We start from the raw sequence: 19586 nt of genomic DNA, 5'->3' as shown, positions 1-19586 counted from the left end.
GCAGGCACGCACGCACGCACGCTCTCTCTCTCTCTCTCTCTCTCTCTCTCTCTCTCTCTCTCTCTCTCTCTCTCTCTCTCTCTCTCTCTCTCATTACCGTCACGCATACTTTTTCCCCTATAACTGTGACCTTGGCGTTCATGACCTAACAACCCTTCGGTCTTGGTCTTACTCCCCTTCTTTCGTTAATATTCTTGGCCGTGACCTGCTCCTCCCTGTCATCCTGCGCTAGTCTTTATGACAGCTTGCAAAGTAGCATTGTAGGCAAGTTATACTATTAATTTCACCTGGGTCGTTTTTTACGTGTTTTGTTTTTCTTGATTTCTTTTTTTTTATGTTCCATCCTTTTATGGCAATATTCAACGTCAAAACATCGAATCTGAATGATTTTTTTACTCAGCGTTTGCATCCTGCAAGGAACTAATAAATGGCTGATGATTATGTATTTCTAATTTAGTGTGACAAACTTTGCCATTCCTGGCCCTTTTATGTAATGTTTTTCCAACAACCATCCGGTTAACACATCGCTGTATTATTATTTAGTTCACTACAAAGGAAGCATATCAAGGTTAAAATCAAATAACGAAAAGAAAGGCCTGTAAGCGTTGCTCCACAAAAAAGAACAAAGTGAAGTGGTCAGATGACATGATCAATTTCGGAGGGAGTGGTGTCTTCATACTTCCCTCTCGAAGGAATTAAAGTCGCAGGCAGGAGGAAATACAAACCTGTGCTCCTTGATTCTCAGCTCTTCATCCTCCCTCCCGGGCTGGTCGATAAATAGGTACCTGGGGAAATCTGGAGAAGGTAAACTGTGGCAACCCGGATGCTGCACTGCCCTGTGTCCCGGGGTAATGTGTTTATATCCACCTCAGGCTCAAGGCCCAATGGGACGGAGATGAACACCGAGGCCACGCGCAGCTATAGTGCATGCCCCAAATTTGCTTTTACCGTCATTATCCTGTTTACTGTTTCCACGCGCAGGCGCAGTCGCTTAGGCTATTATTATTTTATCTTTTTACCCCCACCCGGCTTAGATTTATTTATATTTTTACACATGTTTTTTCTTGCTCTTCAACACCCTTTATGGCGCAGAAGTATCGGGTTATAACTTTATTTTTACCTTATTTACATTAGAATTCCGGTCTGACCTTGACCTAGACTACGAGACCCTCTGACTTTAACGCACTGTGCTTTCTTTCTCACATTCTTATTTGCAAGCGGTTTTACCTTCTTACACAACTTTACCTGGCACACTTGGTTTCAGTTGTTATATATCCAGTTATTTAGTAATATTCTTGTTGATTTTAACCTAACTGTTACAAGACTCTCCACCTGCTTTTTTTTTTTTTCTTTTTTCTTTTCGTCAGTCTTCTAAGCCATGTCCATATTCTCCTTGTCATTCTCCTGTAGTCCTCTTAGGGCAGTATGCAAAGTAGCATTTTAGGCAAGATTTACACTTAAATTATTCCACTTCTTTTTTCTCTTTCTTACCACAACATTCTCAACTTCCCTCGTGATTTCCATTATGTCCTCCACATGATTTCCACGTGATTCCTACCAGATTTATATTACTTCCACGGTCCCTCAAGTTCAACATAGCTGTACGTGTTTCTTCTGTTTTTTTTTTTTTTTTGTTTTTGTTAGAAGCTGTGTACATCTTCTGATTTAACTTCATCTTTAATATATTTGATCCTGCTCCACAACTGGCCTAAGTTTGTATGCATTGCGACTTGGCTAAATGTATTATTATTATTATTATTATTATTATTATTATTATTATTATTATTATTATTATTATTATTATCATCATCGTCATTGTCATTGTCATTATTATTATTATCATAATAATAATAATAATAATAATAATAATTATTATTATTATTATTATTATTATTATTATTATTATTATTATTATTATTATTATTATCGTTATTATTGTTGCTATTATTATTATTATTATTATTATTATTATTATTATTATTATTATTATTATTATTAGTAGTAGTAGTAGTAGTAGTAGTAGTAGTAGTAAGTAGAAGTAGTAGTAGGAGTAGAAGTAGCAGCAGCAGCGGCAGCAGCACCAGTTGCAGCATCAGTAATCGTAGTCGCAGCATCAGTAGCAGTCCCCCACCTGATAGCCGCTAACCATTCCTCTCCGTGCCAGGTGTGCGGACCGAGGCATGCTCCTTCCCCTGTGGTCGGAGTACACGTGGCCGTCGGAGTTGCGCGCGTTCCTCTACCTGCTGGGGCTGCTCTACTGCTTCCTCGGCGTGGCCATCATCGCCGACATCTTCATGGGCTCCATTGAAAAGATCACCAGCAAAACGAGAAAGGTCAGAAAGGTCGCACAGACTGCTCGGAGAGTGTCGGAGGGAGTAAAGGGGAAGGATAAGGAAGATTTGCAAGGGATATATGTGCTCATGGAGTGAAAGAGAAGGATAAGAATGATTTGCAAGAGAGAAATGTGCTATTGAAGTGAAAGAGGAGAAAAGGGAGGATTTGCAAGGGATAAATGTGCTGGAGTAAAAGAGGTGGATGAAAAGGATTTGCAATGGATAGATTTGCTTTTAAGGGGAGTGAAAGAGGAGGATAAAAGAAGGATTTGGAAAGTATAAAAATGTGTTGAGATACAACTCTTTTCAATACCTATACTCCTTTTAGAAGAGAGGCACGAAAGGAATTAAGAAAACTGAGGGAATGTTGGAGGATTTAAAGGGGGATAAAGAAGGCGTATAAGGGATATGTAGATGCGATGAACTGATAACAAAGAAAAGATACAAATGTTCTTCACGCGTACTCGTTTTAGAGAGGACACAAGAGATGAAGTAAACGAAAGAGAAGGATTTTATATGCGTTTGAAGTTAGAAGGGCTATGAAGAACGTGTTGCAAATAAGTGATTGTATAAACGGGAAATGCAAACGGGAGAGAAGAGGAGGGAAAAATGAGTGGAGCAATAACTACAAGGAATGGAAAAGAATATTGTTTACCTGGGAAGAGTAAAGGAAGAAAGGGTATCGTACTGGAAGAAAGAAAAAGCTACAGGAAGGAGAGGCTGGTGAAATTGGGTGGGGAGGAAGGGAAGAAAAAGTATACGGAGCTTCGGGGTAAAAGAAGTCTTGCGTGACAGGAAAAGAATGGTATGGGCGAGAGAAAGGTCATGGAAAGAACATTAATTGGAGGGGAAGGACGCAGTGCTAGGTAGAATGAGGAGGTAGAGGAAAGAATGACTGCAGGGAAGAGAGGGAGAATGTGAAGGCAAGTCGAATTTACTTAAAGGAAAAAAATGCTGGTCAGAGAGGAAGTCAAAGAATGTGTAGATGATATTGGAAGGTAGAAAGCATCTGAATAAAGGAGGGAGTGCTGGTGAGAAAGGAAGCAAACAGGTCTTAAAGAAGTGTTAGCTGGATAGATGAAGCGGTGATATAGAGGATTGTTACTAAAGAGATTTAGGAATAGCATGAAGTGGGCAAAGAAAATGAAATAATAAGCCCCTGGGAGGACGTGTTTGGCGAGGCGTTTATGAGGAGGGAAGTGAATAATGGTGGATAAAGAAAAGGTTTAGGCAGGGATACATGTGAAGGGGAGAGGAAGGAAAGATGCGAGACAAGGAAGTGGATTCGAAGTAAAAAAGTTGTAAAGTGCAAAAACACGAGAAAAAAAAGTGTGGCCGATGGGAGAGAAAAGTGCAAAAACATGAGGAAAAAAAGTGTGGGTGACGGGGAGCTGTAGTAAAAATATAGAAACAAATGAAAAATGAGCCAAGTGGATGCAATCTATCCAGCTTCCAGCTTAACACACAACCCTTTTTTTAGCATTAATTCGCACGCGGTAGCCCACAACGCCAGTACCTACCCCACTGTCCCTATACTACTGCACCGACCAATTCACCTACTCCCCCTCCCCCCCCACCCCCGGACACACACACACACACACACACACACACACACACACACACACACACCACACAAACACCACACACACACACACACACACACACACACACACACACACACACACACACACACACACACACACACACACACACACAACACCCACGCACGCACCCTTCCTCTCCCCACCCCCCAAGACTTATAAGACTTATATCTAAGACTCCATGGCTTCAATTACACCTGTCCTGTAATGCCTTCTCAACAGGTGTACCTCACGTCAGAGAAGGAGGATGAGCCGGAAATCATTGAGGTGAGAATTTGGAGTGACGCCGTAGCCAACCTTACCCTGATGGCCCTGGGCTCCTCCGCTCCTGAGATCCTTTTGTCCATCATTGAGATCATTGGACTCAACTTCGATTCGGGAGAGCTCGGCCCTGGCACCATCGTCGGCTCGGCGGCCTTCAACCTCTTCGTCATCAGCGCCGTGTGTGTCATGTTTATTCCCAAGGGCGAGATCCGAAGGATTAAGGACATAAAGGTCGGTGCCATGTGTTTCTGAGATTGATCCTAGTTGTGCCCTGATGCCAAAGTTTTCTCTAGACGTAGTTTGGTGAAGCATAACCTTCCTTTTGTGAAGCCATGCTGCGAGTTTTATCTTACTCTTTACACGGTCGTATTATCTTCTTCCTGGCATTTTGTCCTCCCTCTCGCCTCCCTTTCCCTTTGTTTTTTTTCTTTTTCTCATATGTTTCTTTTCTACCAGACGACTGCCCCTTGCCAAACAAATACTCCTCTGCCATGTGCTCTGTTCTCCTTCAGGTGTCTTTTGTAAACGTCTTCTTCACAAGATTTACATCGTCCAGGTTATGTATTATATGCCAGGTTAACCCATTTCTCCCATTCGTACCTCCTCCTTCAGGTGTCCCTTTTCCCCAGGTGTTTGCGGTGACAGCGGTGTTCTCGGTGGTGGCGTACCTGTGGCTGCTCATCATCGTGGTGGTGGTGTCCCCGGGCGAGGTGGAGATATGGGAGGCGGTGGTGACGCTCGTCCTCTTCCCCGCCCTGGTGCTACTCGCGTGGCTGGCAGAAAAGAATTTCTTTGGCGTCCCCAACAAGACGGATACGAGTAAACAGATTGAACTTGGCAATTTCCAGCCAGGTGAGAGTAAGTCAAGCGTTCCAGTTTTTTCCGTTTCAGTTGTCTGTGTTTCTTCTGTGTGCTCCTGACGTGGTGATGGTGGTGGCGGTGATTGCGCCGGGATGGGGGTGTCTTCCTGCCTGTTGTTCCTGTCCTCTGCTGCTGGGGTTGTCTGGCCACTCTCTGCTCCTTCCTCCCAGATACTTTGGTGTCAAACGCCCGTCCCCTCACCCACCACCAACCCTTCACTTTCCAGTAACGCCGTAACATCACCCTCCTGCACGTCGCCGTAACAACGTAACACCCACCACCGCCCTCCACTCCGCCCTCTAGCGTGTGAACTGTAAATAATATTTTATGATCAACTCTCACCTTAGCCTCCTTAACCTAGGCAGCCGTAGTGTGTCTGGGCGAGGTAGTGTGGCCACGAGGGAGCTGGACTAGTTTAGCTGGTAATGATTAGTGATTAGTAACGCTGATTACCTTTCGACTGAATTAACTGCTATGGGATCTGTTCATGATTGCTTAATTTATTATCTTGCAAATAATATTGTGTAGACCAGTAATTCAGGTCTTGAAGCAGCATGTGAATGTGTATGTAAATATTTTTGAATGATTAACTTAATGCATTGTGTACTTTATAATCTGATGACATTGTGATTATACGATGTTTCACCTTACTAATTTTGGATGCATTGAGACATGATGTAACCCTTTTTTCCCTTGTAATTATAGCCCAGAGGAAATACCTGCAAGGTATGGATTACAGGTGATAGACGTACAGGTGTCTGTAGAGCCTCACCCATCGTAACTTGAACACAATTGATGTTGATGTTCTAGATGACGTGTCTTTTCAGCCGCAGGTGCAGGCAACCATCGCACACCTTTGGACGTTACATGTCCGCCAAGGTGTTCGATGGTCGCGTTAACCGAACTGGAAAAAAAAAAGTTTTGATTTTGCACCACAAAATACACAAAAAATGTGACTTAACTCCGCATACTAAGTTGAACAAACTGTCATAAGGTGTACAAGTTATGTATAAGCAGAGGTTTAGACTTGCTGAGGCTAAGCGCTAGTGTTCTCTGTTCTTATGAGCGATCACGTTTAGCTCGTACATTCTCCTCACGAAATATCAGCAGCTTGAGGTATCTTAAGAGTTTTACAAGTATCCACATTTGCTTTAACTTCACGCCCGCACAGTGAACAACCCGCCGCGCCTGCAACACGCACGCTGTAATGATGCTTCACCCCGCAGGTCACACTCGTGCTTGTACGTTGCAAGGACACGCCAGTCATGCATCGCGTCCTTTAATCTGTCACGTCTTGTCTCCTGCATATCCCAAATGTCTGTTTTCCTTCCTCCTCTTATTATTTACTTTTCCACTTATTTCTCCTCTTCGTCCTCCTCCTCCTCCTCCTCCTCCTCCTCCTCCTCCTTCTCCTCGTCCTCCTCCTCCTCCTCCTCCTCCACCTCCATCAACTCCTACTTGTTATTTCTTCCTTATTCCTTTCCTTTTCATATTTAACCTATTTCTGCGCCCAGCATCCTGAACACTTCACTCTGGTCTTCGCTTCCACGTTTTCTCTCCTTGCCCACGTCTGTTCAGTTTCCCATCCCTCGCGTCCCCTCAACACCATCCTGCCGTCTTTTCCTCCTCTTCCTGCTGCATCACATTTCTTTCTCCATTTTGTGCTGCTCCTATCCATTTCTCTCCTCCTCCTCCTCCCTACTCGTTTCTACTTCCTTTCCGTCCCCTCCTCTCCTTCCACTCCTTCCGTTCCCTCGTTTGAATTACATTTATTTCTCCATGTTGTGCTATTCTTATCCAAACTTCTTTTTCACTATCTGATCCTCCTCCTCCTCCTCCTCCTCCCCACTCTTGTTTCTATATTTTCCCCTTCCTGCCACTCCTCTTTCCACTCCTTTCCTTTCCTTCCGTCGTTTGCATGTTAATCCTCCACTTCTGCATTACGTATTCTCCTCTCCTTCGCTTCGTGCTGTTGTTATTGTTGCTGTTGCTGTTGGGTGGGCTGGTCTGGAAATTTAAATGCTTTTATAACTTGTGCCCGCGGAAGGAGTTACGGCGAGGCGTCAGTGGTTGGGTGCATTTCAACTGCAGTGGTCGCGCTTAAGTCGCTGATGGCTTTTAAAAACAAAGTAGTGTGTGTGTGTGTGTGTGTGTGTGTGTGTGTGTGTGTGTGTTATTCACCACGGCCTGATCACGTGTTGGACTCGTAATCGCCAGCAGGTATCCTTCCGACATGAGCAAGTGCTCTTTATCGTCGATCTCTGGGTACTGCCAGGACCTCACACACCACACACCCCATCCCCCTTGCTCAAGGGGGGACAGTAACCACTCCTAGTCAACGGAAAGAATCCGGCCTGAGCGGGCTCGAACCGCCGCACTGTCAGACCGTGAAGCCTGGCAGTGCAGCGCTCTAACCAGTTGCGCCACGGGAGGTGTGTGTGTGTGTGTGTGTGTGTGTGTGTGTGTGTGTGTGTGTGTGTGTGTGTGTGTGTGTGTGTGTGTGGCGCCGGGTTGGTGTGTAGAGACCAGAATGGCCAAGTAACAGTGAATTACGACCAATAGAAATGAAGCTCCCGGATCATGAAAAGTGTAGACCAAAGAAATAGGGAAGTGGTAGAGGGGGGAACATTGTGTGTTGGCAAGTGTACGGACGTAAGAGGTAGATCCAAAAGAAAAAGAAAAGAAAGATAACCATTAATTGAATTGTACATAGGGAAAGAGGCAATGCACTTCAAGAAACACCAGGGTGAAAGGAATAATGAAAACGTTTTAAGCCTAGAGGAAGTGGAAATTATATAAATGAGCAGTAGAACGAGGAAAACGAGAACAAAGGCGAGGATGGGGAGGAGGAGAGAGCAAGGGAACAGGAAGCAAGGAAAGGGAGGAGGAAGAGGGGGCAAGTACTAAAAGAAAGAGTAGATCATTGTTCTTGGCATTGTTCTTATTTGTTAAGCCCAGCGCAACATTTTTTCTCCAGCATTGTTTAGAAATTTATAAGAAAAGCTCTCCACCACGTCCCAAAAGTATATTATTTCACGTAATATTCTCTAACAGTCTCCCTTGAACAGAAAACCATACACCAACCGCACGCTACAGGCCGAAGAAGAGCAGTACATCACGTAATTATCGAATATTTATCGTTCATTTAACACCAAAAAAATTTCATGTCGTTGTCATTCCACATTTAGTTATTTTTGTTATCCTCGAACTGTAACTTTCCTGGACGCGTCAGAACCACACAGCCGAACACAACACAACACAACACAACTGAGCGTCACAACACGAAGCACAGCGTTACATAATTTGGTCTGTTCCAGGTACTCAGCTTGAATAGAAAGTCACGCAACACAGAGCAACACGGCGATATATTACATTACATCGCGAACATGACCCCAAAACACTGCACTGCCTACACCACACCACACCACACCACACCACACCACACTCCATCACACCACACCACACCACACCACACCACACCACACCACACCACACTCCATCACACCACACCACACCACACCACACTCCATCACACCACACCACACCACACCACACCACACCACACTCCATCACACCACACCACACCACACCACACCACACCACACCACACCACACCACACTCCATCACACCACACCACAAACACCACACCACGAACATTACACCACACCACACCACACCACACCATCACAAACGCCACACTAAACCAGACCACCAACGCGCTACGAGCACAACCCTATCCAGCATGCCAGTCCAATACTCCCTTTGTATAGGTTTTAGGCACGGGTCATATATATATATATATATATATATATATATATTTATATATATATATATATATATATATATATATATATATATATATATATATATATATATATATATATATATATATATATATATATATATATATATATATATATATATATATATATATACGTATTTTTTCGTACGTAATCCGTGACGAGTTTTCCATGTCTGACTGACTTACTGACTGACAATGCAGAAAGGATGAATAAAAAAAAAATCTGAATTCAATAAGATCAACTTTTTTTCATGTTCGTGGATGGTGTGGGTGTGGTGTGGTGTGGTGTGGTGTGATGTGATGTGATGTGATGTGATGTGATGCGTATACCGCATGTAGAGCGTTGTCAAAACCGAACATCCTCCAGCACACAACTTCACCAGAGCGAAAAATCTTATCCCCTCGTTGTCATATTGTGTCACTTTTAATTATGCCACAAAGAACTCTCCGGGTAACCTACACACTTTGACTTCCACGAACAGTCTTACACGCCCTTCCCCTCCCCTTTCCTCGTCGCAGTAATGAGGCAAGGAAGGTTGGGGAGAATATTGCACTTCCGGCAGGTAACCTTAATCAAAAAGAACCACTAATTAGCGTTGCATAAAGCGGGACGGGGAAAAGTTACCTGGACACCTGCGTTAAAGAGACGAACAACCTTGAGGAGTGGCAGGAAGGTGTGGGATGGTTCATACTCTTGTTGTTGTCGTCGATGGAAAGAGAGAGAGAGAGAGAGAGAGAAAAAAAAGAAAGAGAGAGAGACGCGCTTATTAATATGTAAAGCGAGAATGCCACGGAATTTTAACGCGAGTGGGTAAATATTAGAGAAGAAGAATAGTCCGTTAATTAAGGATGAATAATAATAATAATGATACTACTACTACTACTACTACTACTACTACTACTACTACTAATAATAATAATAATAATAATAATAATAATAATAATAATAATAATAATAATAATAATAATAATAATAATAATAATGAAAGTAAAAGGCAAAACTAATGGGAGGGAGAATGGGAAACTTGTTGAATGGGGAAGGAAAGATATTTTTTCTCCTAGGAGCATTTTCAGGGTTTTCAGAATTTTTCCCACCCGACAAAGCAAGTCGCTTATCCAGATAGTCCCATTGTGTCGCTCTTTCCTCCTTCCTTCCCTCCTTCCGCCTTTCCCTCCCTCCCTCCCTCCGTTCCTTTCACCCCTCCTCTCACCGTTTATTCGTGTTCTCTCCTACCTATCTGGCGGTCACTATTTATGTTATGCTTTCTTCCTTTTCATTTCTGATTCTCTTAATTATTTTTTCCTTCGTTCCTTATTGTGTCTGCCTTGTGTCGCCCATCATCGCTCCTTTCTTCATACCCTCCCTCTCTTCGTCCTTTCCTCTTTCTCTCTCCTCTCTTGGTTACTCTTCCCTTCCTGTGTCCCTTTGCCTGTTCCCCGCTTCACTCCTTCCTCTCTCACTCACTCCACCTCTCCGTATTGTCTTTTTCCTCTCTCTTAGCTTCCTCTTTGTGTTCTTGCTTCGTTTTGTATGATGTCTGCCTGCTTGATCCCTTCCGTCCCTCTTTTCCTCCGTCGCTACTGCCCTTTCTTTCCTCAGAACGCTTTCTCTTTCTTTTGTCATCTGCTCTCCGGAATTAAGTCACGCAATCCCCAAGTTCCGCCGTTGGAGGTTTGTCGTGTGCATACTGACTAGCTTATCCTTGCTGTCGCTTAGCTTTAATGTCACGCACTCTGGGGAAAAGGAAGTAATTAGTGTGAAAGATGCGGAGAAAAGTTTATTTTTTCACTTTCTTCATTTTAGTCAAATTGGCAATGCCAGTCATGCCCAAAAAAATTATACAAATTAGTTGAAAAGGTGGAAAAAAATTGTCTTTAGAATGATAATGCCTTGATATCTGAATGTAAATGAGCCATTATCTATTCATAAATTTGTAAAACCTCAATTTATGAACTTACTATTGCCACAGTTTACACGACTAATATGCGCTGTTTTCATTCAGTTTCTTTAACAAATTATAAAAAAAAAAATAAAGCGTCCTCGTGCCTTCCCCAATAAATAAATAAATAAAACCATGAAAAAACAAACAACCTAACCCAGAACGTCGCTCCCACAGTTTTCATCCCGTCTATTCAAAACTTCCACTCGCGACTTCCATTTGTTTCTGCCGGGGAAGGGGTGAAGGAGATATTTCTTTCCCTTTTTGTCAGTGTTTTCTTTCAATGTTTATATTTCCGTTTTAAATTCCAGGCTGTTTTCTTAATTTCTGAAATCGGGGCCTGTGTTTTCAACTTTTAAATTCTTGATGATTTCTACCTTGGCTCAGCGTTTTGCTTAGTGCTAATGTCCTAATACCACGAAAACTCGATTATTTTTGTATAACGTTTGATCCTATCCCGCACCATTTCCCCCTCAGAATATCAAAGCACTGAACACACGCCTCAAGCAGCACCTTCACCTCACACTCATGCCTCGCCTCACACTCACACATTTTCCTCTTACCTCTCAGAGACACAAGTTTACCTCCCCGGCCTTATACACACACCTACATCTCTCCCATTCTTGTAGGGGCTGGAAGGTTAAGTCTGATTGGTGGTAGTCGGGGTGCGGTGGGCGGGGCTTAGTTGTAATGTTAGTCTGAACGGAATATGTTTTGTCTATTACACCCTTACATTCCCTCAACCATTTCATCAAACACCTTAATTCCTCTCTTCTACCAAGTCTCCTTTCCTTCCCTCTTGAATTGTACCAAACACCATCGTTCCCTTTTCTTCCTCATTCTCCGAAACATTCTACCATCTCTTCTCCCTTTCGACCACCCTTACCTCTCCTCCCAGTCTACCAAACCCATTCTTACAGTCTTACTCCCTTCTCCCATTCTGTACCAAGCGCCCTCTCCCCTATACACTCTTATCTCCCTCTCTCCCTCACTTCCTCACTCTCATTCTACGTTCACCCTTATCTCCATCACTTCCGTTGTACCGAACTCAATATTTTTCTCACTCATTCTATCGTATACATCCTCATTTCCCTCTCTCACAATATACGTTACACCCTTATCCCCCTCTCTCCCATTCTACCTTACACTTATCTTCCCCGCTCTCATTCTACTGTACATCCTTATTTCCCCCGGCATGTGACCACAGATGTTGCGCCGACTAAACGAAACTTTCCAACTTTCCTTATTCCTTTCCTTCCTCTCATTTTACCACTCGCAAACTCCCGTGTCTTGTTCTACCAAACACCCGCACCTCCCTACCCTCTCCCACTGTAGCCAACACCCTCACCCCTCCTTTGCTTTGTTTATAACCTGAGCCTTGGCGACGGAAACGAACGCACAAAGGAGTCTCCCGTATACATCCCTTTCCCATTACCAGATTTCCCACCCGCCGGCCCCCCGCGCGAGACCAAGGCCGCCGCCGGGGGATTGTGCTCACTCGCTTTCCACTAATGAAGGGAAATGGGGAACTTTAAAGTCGAGTGGAGATCCATTTCATTAGCGGCCATCGAGAATTCTGATAAGTGCTGGCTAGGAGAGAGAGGCGAGGAGGGGGAGGAGAGGAATGAGGGGATGAGGTGGATATAAGCGTAAAGGAGAGAAAGGGAATGAGAAGAATTAAAGGGGATAGAGGAAGATAGGTAATAAAAAGAGGAGGATGAAAGGTAGATTGGAGGAGGAGGAGGAGAATAATAAGCGGTATACAGAAGGAAGTAAAGGAAGCATGAAAGGAAATAAAAGGAAGATAAAAGGTAGGTGGGAGGTGGAAGAGAATAATAATAAGGGTAACCAGGCGGGAGTGTAGGAAAGAGGAAGAGAGGAGCAGAGATAAAGGGTAGTTTAAGCGGCCCCATCAACAGACGCGATCAAACATTGATTGGAGAGTGGGGGAGCAACAGGAGGCTTTTCGATCTCGGGAAATTAAAAGGTGAAATAATGAGTAGAGACCAGGCTTAGAGGAAGGTGGAAGGGGATGTATAGGGGAGGAGAAATGCTAAGCATAGCTGGTTAGGAGGAGAAAGTGGAAAGATAGGAAAGATGAGAGGAAAAGGAAGAGGAGCCGAGAGAAATTATTAACATAAAAATTTGGAATGGGATGAAAAGTTAAGAAAGAAAACAGGGAAGAAAATAGATATGGAAATGTGAGGAAGAGGGTTAAGAGAGAAAAGAGATAGAGTTAGACGGATAGGAAAGCGCAAATAAGAAAAAGGCTAACGGAGAGGAAAAATGAAGCTTTGGCAAACAACTTCGCGAGATCAATTCGAGAGAATGCGTTGCACCACCCGTCGTTATTCTTGGAGTAGCACTTAACTGGAGACGCTAATAACGTGAGTATAATCAAATGATAGTATTGTTAATTAGAAATGCCGCGCGGATAAAATGTGTATCGTTATGAGGGACTGTAATAATCCTGATATCAACATTAACCTTGAAATGTCATTAGCGTATAAATATACCAAGATGATTGTATGTTTAGTATAGGAATATTGCTGCACTCAAAATAGCTAACCTCGAAAAATAGGTAATATTCGGGTCGTTAATGAAGGAATATCACCACCCTGAGAGTGTATCAAAGCCAAGAAGTGTCATCCTCGGAAGGGAATCCTTGAACTAGTAAAGTTGGAGCGCGCGTTGTTGGTGCGCGATGAATCATCGCTCGTTTCCGTCACTTTAGCCATTGGACACAGGCTGTCTGAAATATGGGTTAACACATTTGATCTTTCCCAGGTTTTCCCATTTACCGACCAGCCCGAAAGGAAAAATGGACAGATGGGTGGACTATGCGCCGGACACCGCGGATTCGTTACTATTCATTCTAACCAGTACACCACGGAGGCGCTTGAGAAAATCTCTAATTCAAAATGAGCCGTTAACGTTGGTGTGTTGTTGACTTCGTCGCTCAAGTAGGAATGTTGTACTGCACTGAATTTAATTAAGAAGGAAGAGTGAAATAAACGAACAAACTAATTTATGAAATGCTAAAGGAAATTAAAAAAAAAAAATGGAATGTATAGAAAGATAGAAGTTACGCGAAAAGATAACAAACTTGAGTAGATTCAGTGTTTAGTATAGAGCAGTCATGACAGAAAGCAACGATACGTACCCCACCGCACTTTTGTAAAAGAATAACACAAGGAGTGTCCCGGCAGCGGGGCATCAGGTTCTGGAAATTCCGGCGCGGTGAATCGGCCCCCCACAGTATCACGATTACAGACCGCTTAAACCACGCGGCGGACGCTGAACGGGACGCGATAAGCATTAGGGTTAGTGCAACATTCTCTCTCTCTCTCTCTCTCTCTCTCTCTCTCTCTCTCTCTCTCTCTCTCTCTCTCTCTGTCAGTGTGTGTGTGTGTGTGTGTGTTTGGTTACCTATTTCATTATTGATTCATTCATTCGTATACACTTCGTATCAGGTCATGTATGTATTTATTTACATAGCCATGTACGTATTTATTCGAATCCGTATAATTATTAAGGCACATTTATGTAGCATTTCAGCATCACTCGTTTATCATCCTCCTGTGCGTCCTCCCTCTCGCTCCACGCACCATTCATTATTTATTTCGAGGCCTCAAAAAAGTTCTTAATGACGAGGCAGCGCGAACGTGAGCGTGACTCGCCTGATGTATAGATACAGTGTGTGTGTGCCTCCTCCCCGCCCCGAGTCCTGTGTTCGGAGGTTGTGGCGGCGGTGGAAGAAAAGCAGAGTCCTGTTGTGGAGAATGGCGTGCTCGAAGGATAGTTTAGTCTTTTATTTTATTTTATTTATTTTTTTTTTTATTTATTTTTTTTTTTTTTTACAACAAAGGAGGCAGCTCAAGGGCACACACACAAAAAAGAAAACAATAATAAAAAAAAAGCCCGCTACTCGCTGCTCCTAAAAAAGAAACAAAAGAGGGGGCCGAAAGCAAGATCAAATACGGGCGGTGGTGTCCTGATACCCTCCTCTTGAAAGAGTTCAAGTCGTAGGCAGGAGGAAATACAGATGAAGGAAGATTGTTCCAGAGTTTGCCAGCGTGAGGGATGAAAGAGTGAAGATGCTGGTTAACTCTTGCATAAGGGGTTTGGACAGTATAGGGATGAGCATGAGTAGAAAGTCGAGTGCAGCGGGGCCGCGGGAGGGGGGGAGGCATGCAGTTAGCAAGTTCAGAAGAGCAGTCAGCGTGGAAATATCGATAGAAGATAGAAAGAGAGGCAACATTGCGGCGGAATTTAAGAGGTAGAAGACTATCAGTATGAGGAGGAGAGCTGATGAGACGAAGAGCCTTAGCCTCCACTCTGTCCAGAAGAGCTGTGAGTGGAGCCCCCCCACACATGAGATGCATACTCCATACGAGGGCGGACAAGGCCCCTGTATATGGACAGCAACTATGCGGGGGAGAAGAACTGGCAGAGACGGTACAGAACGCCCAGCCTCGAGGAAGCTGATTTAGTAAGAGATGAGATATGAAGTTTCCAGTTGTTAAAAAGATAAGCTAAAATAAAGAACATAGAGGGAGTAAATGCTAAAATAAAGAAAACAGGTTGTCCTCTTGTGAGGAATGTCGTGCTCGTAGGAGAGTTTAGTTCGCTTTTTTTTTCTTCCACGTTAGTGGGATACATTTGTCGGAAGGGTCTGAGTGTTTTTTTTTTTCTCATCAAGAACATAAGAACGCAGGAGTCTACAAGAGGCCGGTAGGCCTGTACAAGGCAGCTCCTTTGACCCTAAGCTCCCTTGTATCTAACCCCACCTAATATCGCTGTCCATGAATTTATCTAGTCTTTTTGAATGTGACAATTGTATTTGCACTCACCACATGACTGCTTAGCCTATTCCACTCATCCACCACCCTGTTAGTAAACCAGTTTTTGCCTATGTCCCTGTTGAATCTGAATTTATCCAGTTTAAACCCAATACTTCGTGTCCTACCCGGTTCTCTTACCAACAAAACCTTATGAATGTCTCCCTTATTAAAGCCCTTCATCCATTTATAAACCTCGATCATGTCTCCACCCACCCTTCGCCTTTCTAGAGAATGCAAGTTTAACTGCTTGAGTCTTTCCTCGTATGGCAAGTTTCTCAACCCCTGAATCATCTTAGTCATCCTCCTCTGCACCGATTCTAACATTTTGATATCCATTCTATAGTAAGGTGACCAGAACTGAACCGCATAGTCAAGATGAGGTCTAACTAATGCTAAATATAGTTTGAGGAAGACTTCGGGGCTTCTGTTGCTTACGCTCCTTGAAATAAATCCCAGTACCCTATTAGCTCGATTTCTAGCTTGAATGCATTGTGCCCTTGGACGGAGATCAGAGCTCACTAAGACCCTAAATCCTCTCACCCAGACCTACTTATGAGAGTGTCATTTAAGCAATAGTTATGTGAGGGGTTGTTCCTACCTCAGAATACTGCACTTCCCTACATTGAACTCCATCTGCCATTTATCCGCCCAGTCATACAATCTGTTGAGTTCACCTTGGAGAATACTAGCGTCCTGATCCGACTCAATTACTCTACCGATCTTGGTATCATCTGCAAATTTACTAACATCACTACTAATTCCTGTATCTAAGTCATTGATATAAATAATAAACAAAAGTGGACCTAATACCGAACCTTGTGGGACCCCACTCGTAACACATCCCCAGTCAGATCTTTTACCATTGATTTGCACTCTTTGCTTCCTATTGCTAAGCCACGCCTTGACCCAGTTCAAAACTTTACCCTCTACTCCGTGAGCCTGTAATTTAAGCAACAGTCGTTGGTGAGGAACTTTGTCAAACGCTTTACTAAAATCAAGATAGATTACATCATAATTTTCATCTCTGTCAACCGCCTCAAATACTTTATTGTAGAAGGACAAGAGATTGGTGAGGCATGACCTACCTTTTGTGAACCCATGCTGCGAGTCGTGAATTAAGCTATGTTTCTCTAAATGCTCCCGAATGTTCCTGGCTATTATGGACTCCAGCATCTTGCCTATAACCGATGTTAAGCTAATTGGGCGATAGTTTGAAGCAACTGACCTGCCCCCTTTTTAAAAATCGGCGTCACATTAGCTACTTTCCATAGGCTCGGCACATAGCCAGTATTTACCGACATCTTAAAGATGTCGGTTAGTGGGTCACTGATTATATCACCTAGCTCCTTTAATACCCTCGGAAATATCCCGTCAGGACCTGGCGACTTGTTCTTCTTAAGCTTATCTATCTCATCCTGAACTACTTGCCTGGTAATGATTATATCCCTCAATTTATCGCCATCCCCGCCCTCGTACACCTGAACTCTTTCCGGTATAGTCGTTCGATCCTCCTGTGTGAATACTGAAAAGAAGTAGTCGTTCAACAATGTGCTCATATTTTCGGAATTTTCTACTAGCTCCCCTGTGTTTGTTTTCAGCGGTCCAATTTTCTCCCGTGTTTTTGTTCTATACATCTGAAAGAAGCCCTTAGGATTACTTTTCGCCTCATTTGCTACTTTGATCTCATAGTTCCTTTTTGCTATCCTGGTGTTTTTCTTAACTAATCTAGATAGTTCGACGTACCGGCCCCTGAGATGTGTTTCCCCATTCTTTATTTTCTGATAAATTCCCTTCTTTAACCCAATCTCGTGTTTTAGTCCACGAGTCATCCACTTAGGATCATTGTTTTCTTTTCTAAGTGTTCGCTGTGGTATATGCTGTCCTTGCCCCTCTACTATTACTCTAACTAAATTATTGTAAGACATTTCTACCTGGTTCTCCTGGCTCTCCAATCCGCAGTTCTGGCCCTCATGAATCCCTAGATTATCCCAGTTTACCCCTTCAAGATGTCTTCGAAGCCCCTCGTAATTTGCTCTTCTGAAATCTGGCACTAACACTGGGTTTGGTTCGCGGGTTACCGCCCAGTCTAAGCTAAAACGAACCGTTCTGTGGTCACTATTTCCTAACTCTCCGCCCACCTCCAACTCACGTAGCAAGTTCCCATTATTGGTTAGGACTAAGTCTAATATGTTATCTCCTCTGGTAGGCTCAGTAACTACCTGCTTAAGGAAATTATCTTGTATAACTTCAAGAAAGTCCTCGGCTTCCAGGTCACCCACTAGGTCTTCCCAGTCTATATTCCTATAATTAAAGTCCCCCATTACGCAGACATTTCTACTCATACTCGCCCTGCCAGTCTCCTGTAGTAATATACTCGTGTCCTGCCTGTTAAGGTTGGGTGGCCTGTACAGAACTCCTAGAGTTAGTTTTTCTTTCCCTTTGTAAACGTCCACCCAGACTGATTCTGAATCCATGTTAGTTTTGACTGAATTGTTAACTAAACATTTAAGTGAGTCTTTAACATATAGCGCAACTCCACCTCCCTTTCTGCCCCTTCTGTCTTTGTAAAACATCTGAATTCAAATATTTGAAATTGATCTCTAAAATTCTAGTCTGTCCCATCCTCAGTGATCGCTATTATGTCATCATGTTCAACATTTTTTTCTGAATAGTCTAGTTTCTCTATCTCTATCTGAGGCTGCTGTTAGTATAGAAGATGAAGAAGTTTTCCTCCTCTGTTCTCCTTCCCCTTCCTTGCTGCCTGGTTATATTATGAGCTAGATGATGTCCTCCCCCCTCCTCCCCCCTCCCCCTACGCCAAAAAAAAAAAGGGTACAGGTACCAAGCTCGCTCAAGAGTCTGAGAGAGAGCTCCTCCCTCCCTTGAACGTCAAGTGTCGTCCGTCACGCGTAGGGCGTCGTTGCCAAAGAAGAGGTCCCAATTGTCGACGAACAGCCACCCATTGCGCCCGCAGTGCTCAGCAAGTCTGCTGTTCACTGCTATCGCCCTGGACAGCCATCCATGGCAGGACGCCACACACTACTGGCGACCCACCAGCGTCACGTATCTTGCTTGAATACGTTTCTTGGGAAGATCGGAAGGCGTTTCCGACTTTTCATATATTTGTTGACCCAGCCGTGCACTCCATTGGACGGTGAAGCAATAGTTTATTTTTTCTTTATTTGCCATTATTTAACAAAGTTTCGCAAATTTTTGTTCGTCAGGATTTAGCTTCATTCCTTAGTGTGCTGCAAAGATTGAATAGCATGCATGCACGACACTGTAAAGAAAAGAAAAAAAAGACAAATGAGTGTTATGATAAAAATAAAAATAAAACAGGCCGCGTGGAGAGAAAACATTTGACCTTACTGGATTTTTTTTTTTTTTATATATATATCGATCGATGTAATATAAGAGGTCAGTAATGCATACTCTAGCCTACATTTCTTGAGAGATTCATGTAGAAAATACGAATTAAATAGGAGAGAAATGAAAAAATGGGTTCTTTCAGGGATAAAAAAATAAAATAAAATAAAAAGATACGAAACATTACTCGTCATGACGTATGCGCAAAAGAGGCAGTGAAGAGGCGCGAAAAAGAAATCAAGTCTGAGCCGCAAAACAAACACGAATATTTTGCTCGCAGCCACAGAGTGTTTGGACAGGCGAGACTGAATTGGGCGGGAGGCGTCCTTGACCTTTCCTAGACAGGGTGTGGCAGGGGTTGGGCCCGGTGGGCAGTGTGCTGTGGGAGGAAGAGAAAGGATTTCACTGAGGATCCTTTCCGATTCCTTGCTTCCCCTCTTAATTACGGCCTATAGAGTCTATGTAAATACAACCAAGAGGCGAGACTCGAGTTAACTACATATGTTCCTGCCGTCTCATAAAGCTGGTTACGTATGTTCATGTTAGGTGAAGTCATAAAAGTGTTATATTGCTC

The 19586-nt window shown here is 43.4% G+C and overlaps 1 protein-coding gene across 11 annotated transcripts in view; it reads left to right on the top strand.

The window, feature by feature from the left end:
* The window catches only part of LOC127006504 (sodium/calcium exchanger 2-like), a 188795-nt gene that overhangs the window by 128637 nt on the left and 40572 nt on the right, over window positions 1-19586 (top strand). For 8 of the 11 annotated variants that reach the window (XM_050876452.1, XM_050876459.1, XM_050876457.1 and 5 more), the window contains 3 exons: window positions 2165-2333; window positions 4157-4429; window positions 4828-5056. In XM_050876452.1, coding sequence (XP_050732409.1) covers window positions 2165-2333; window positions 4157-4429; window positions 4828-5056 — 671 coding nt within the window. The remainder of the gene's footprint in view (window positions 1-2164; window positions 2334-4156; window positions 4430-4827; window positions 5057-19586) is intronic. The other 3 variants (XM_050876460.1, XM_050876458.1, XM_050876454.1) reach the window with 1 other exon arrangement.

The sequence above is a fragment of the Eriocheir sinensis genome, chromosome 33 (genome assembly GCF_024679095.1).
Source record: "Eriocheir sinensis breed Jianghai 21 chromosome 33, ASM2467909v1, whole genome shotgun sequence".
Taxonomy (NCBI): domain Eukaryota; kingdom Metazoa; phylum Arthropoda; class Malacostraca; order Decapoda; family Varunidae; genus Eriocheir; species Eriocheir sinensis.
Note: the sequence above shows the minus strand (reverse complement) of the source record. Positions and strands in the feature narration are given on the sequence as shown.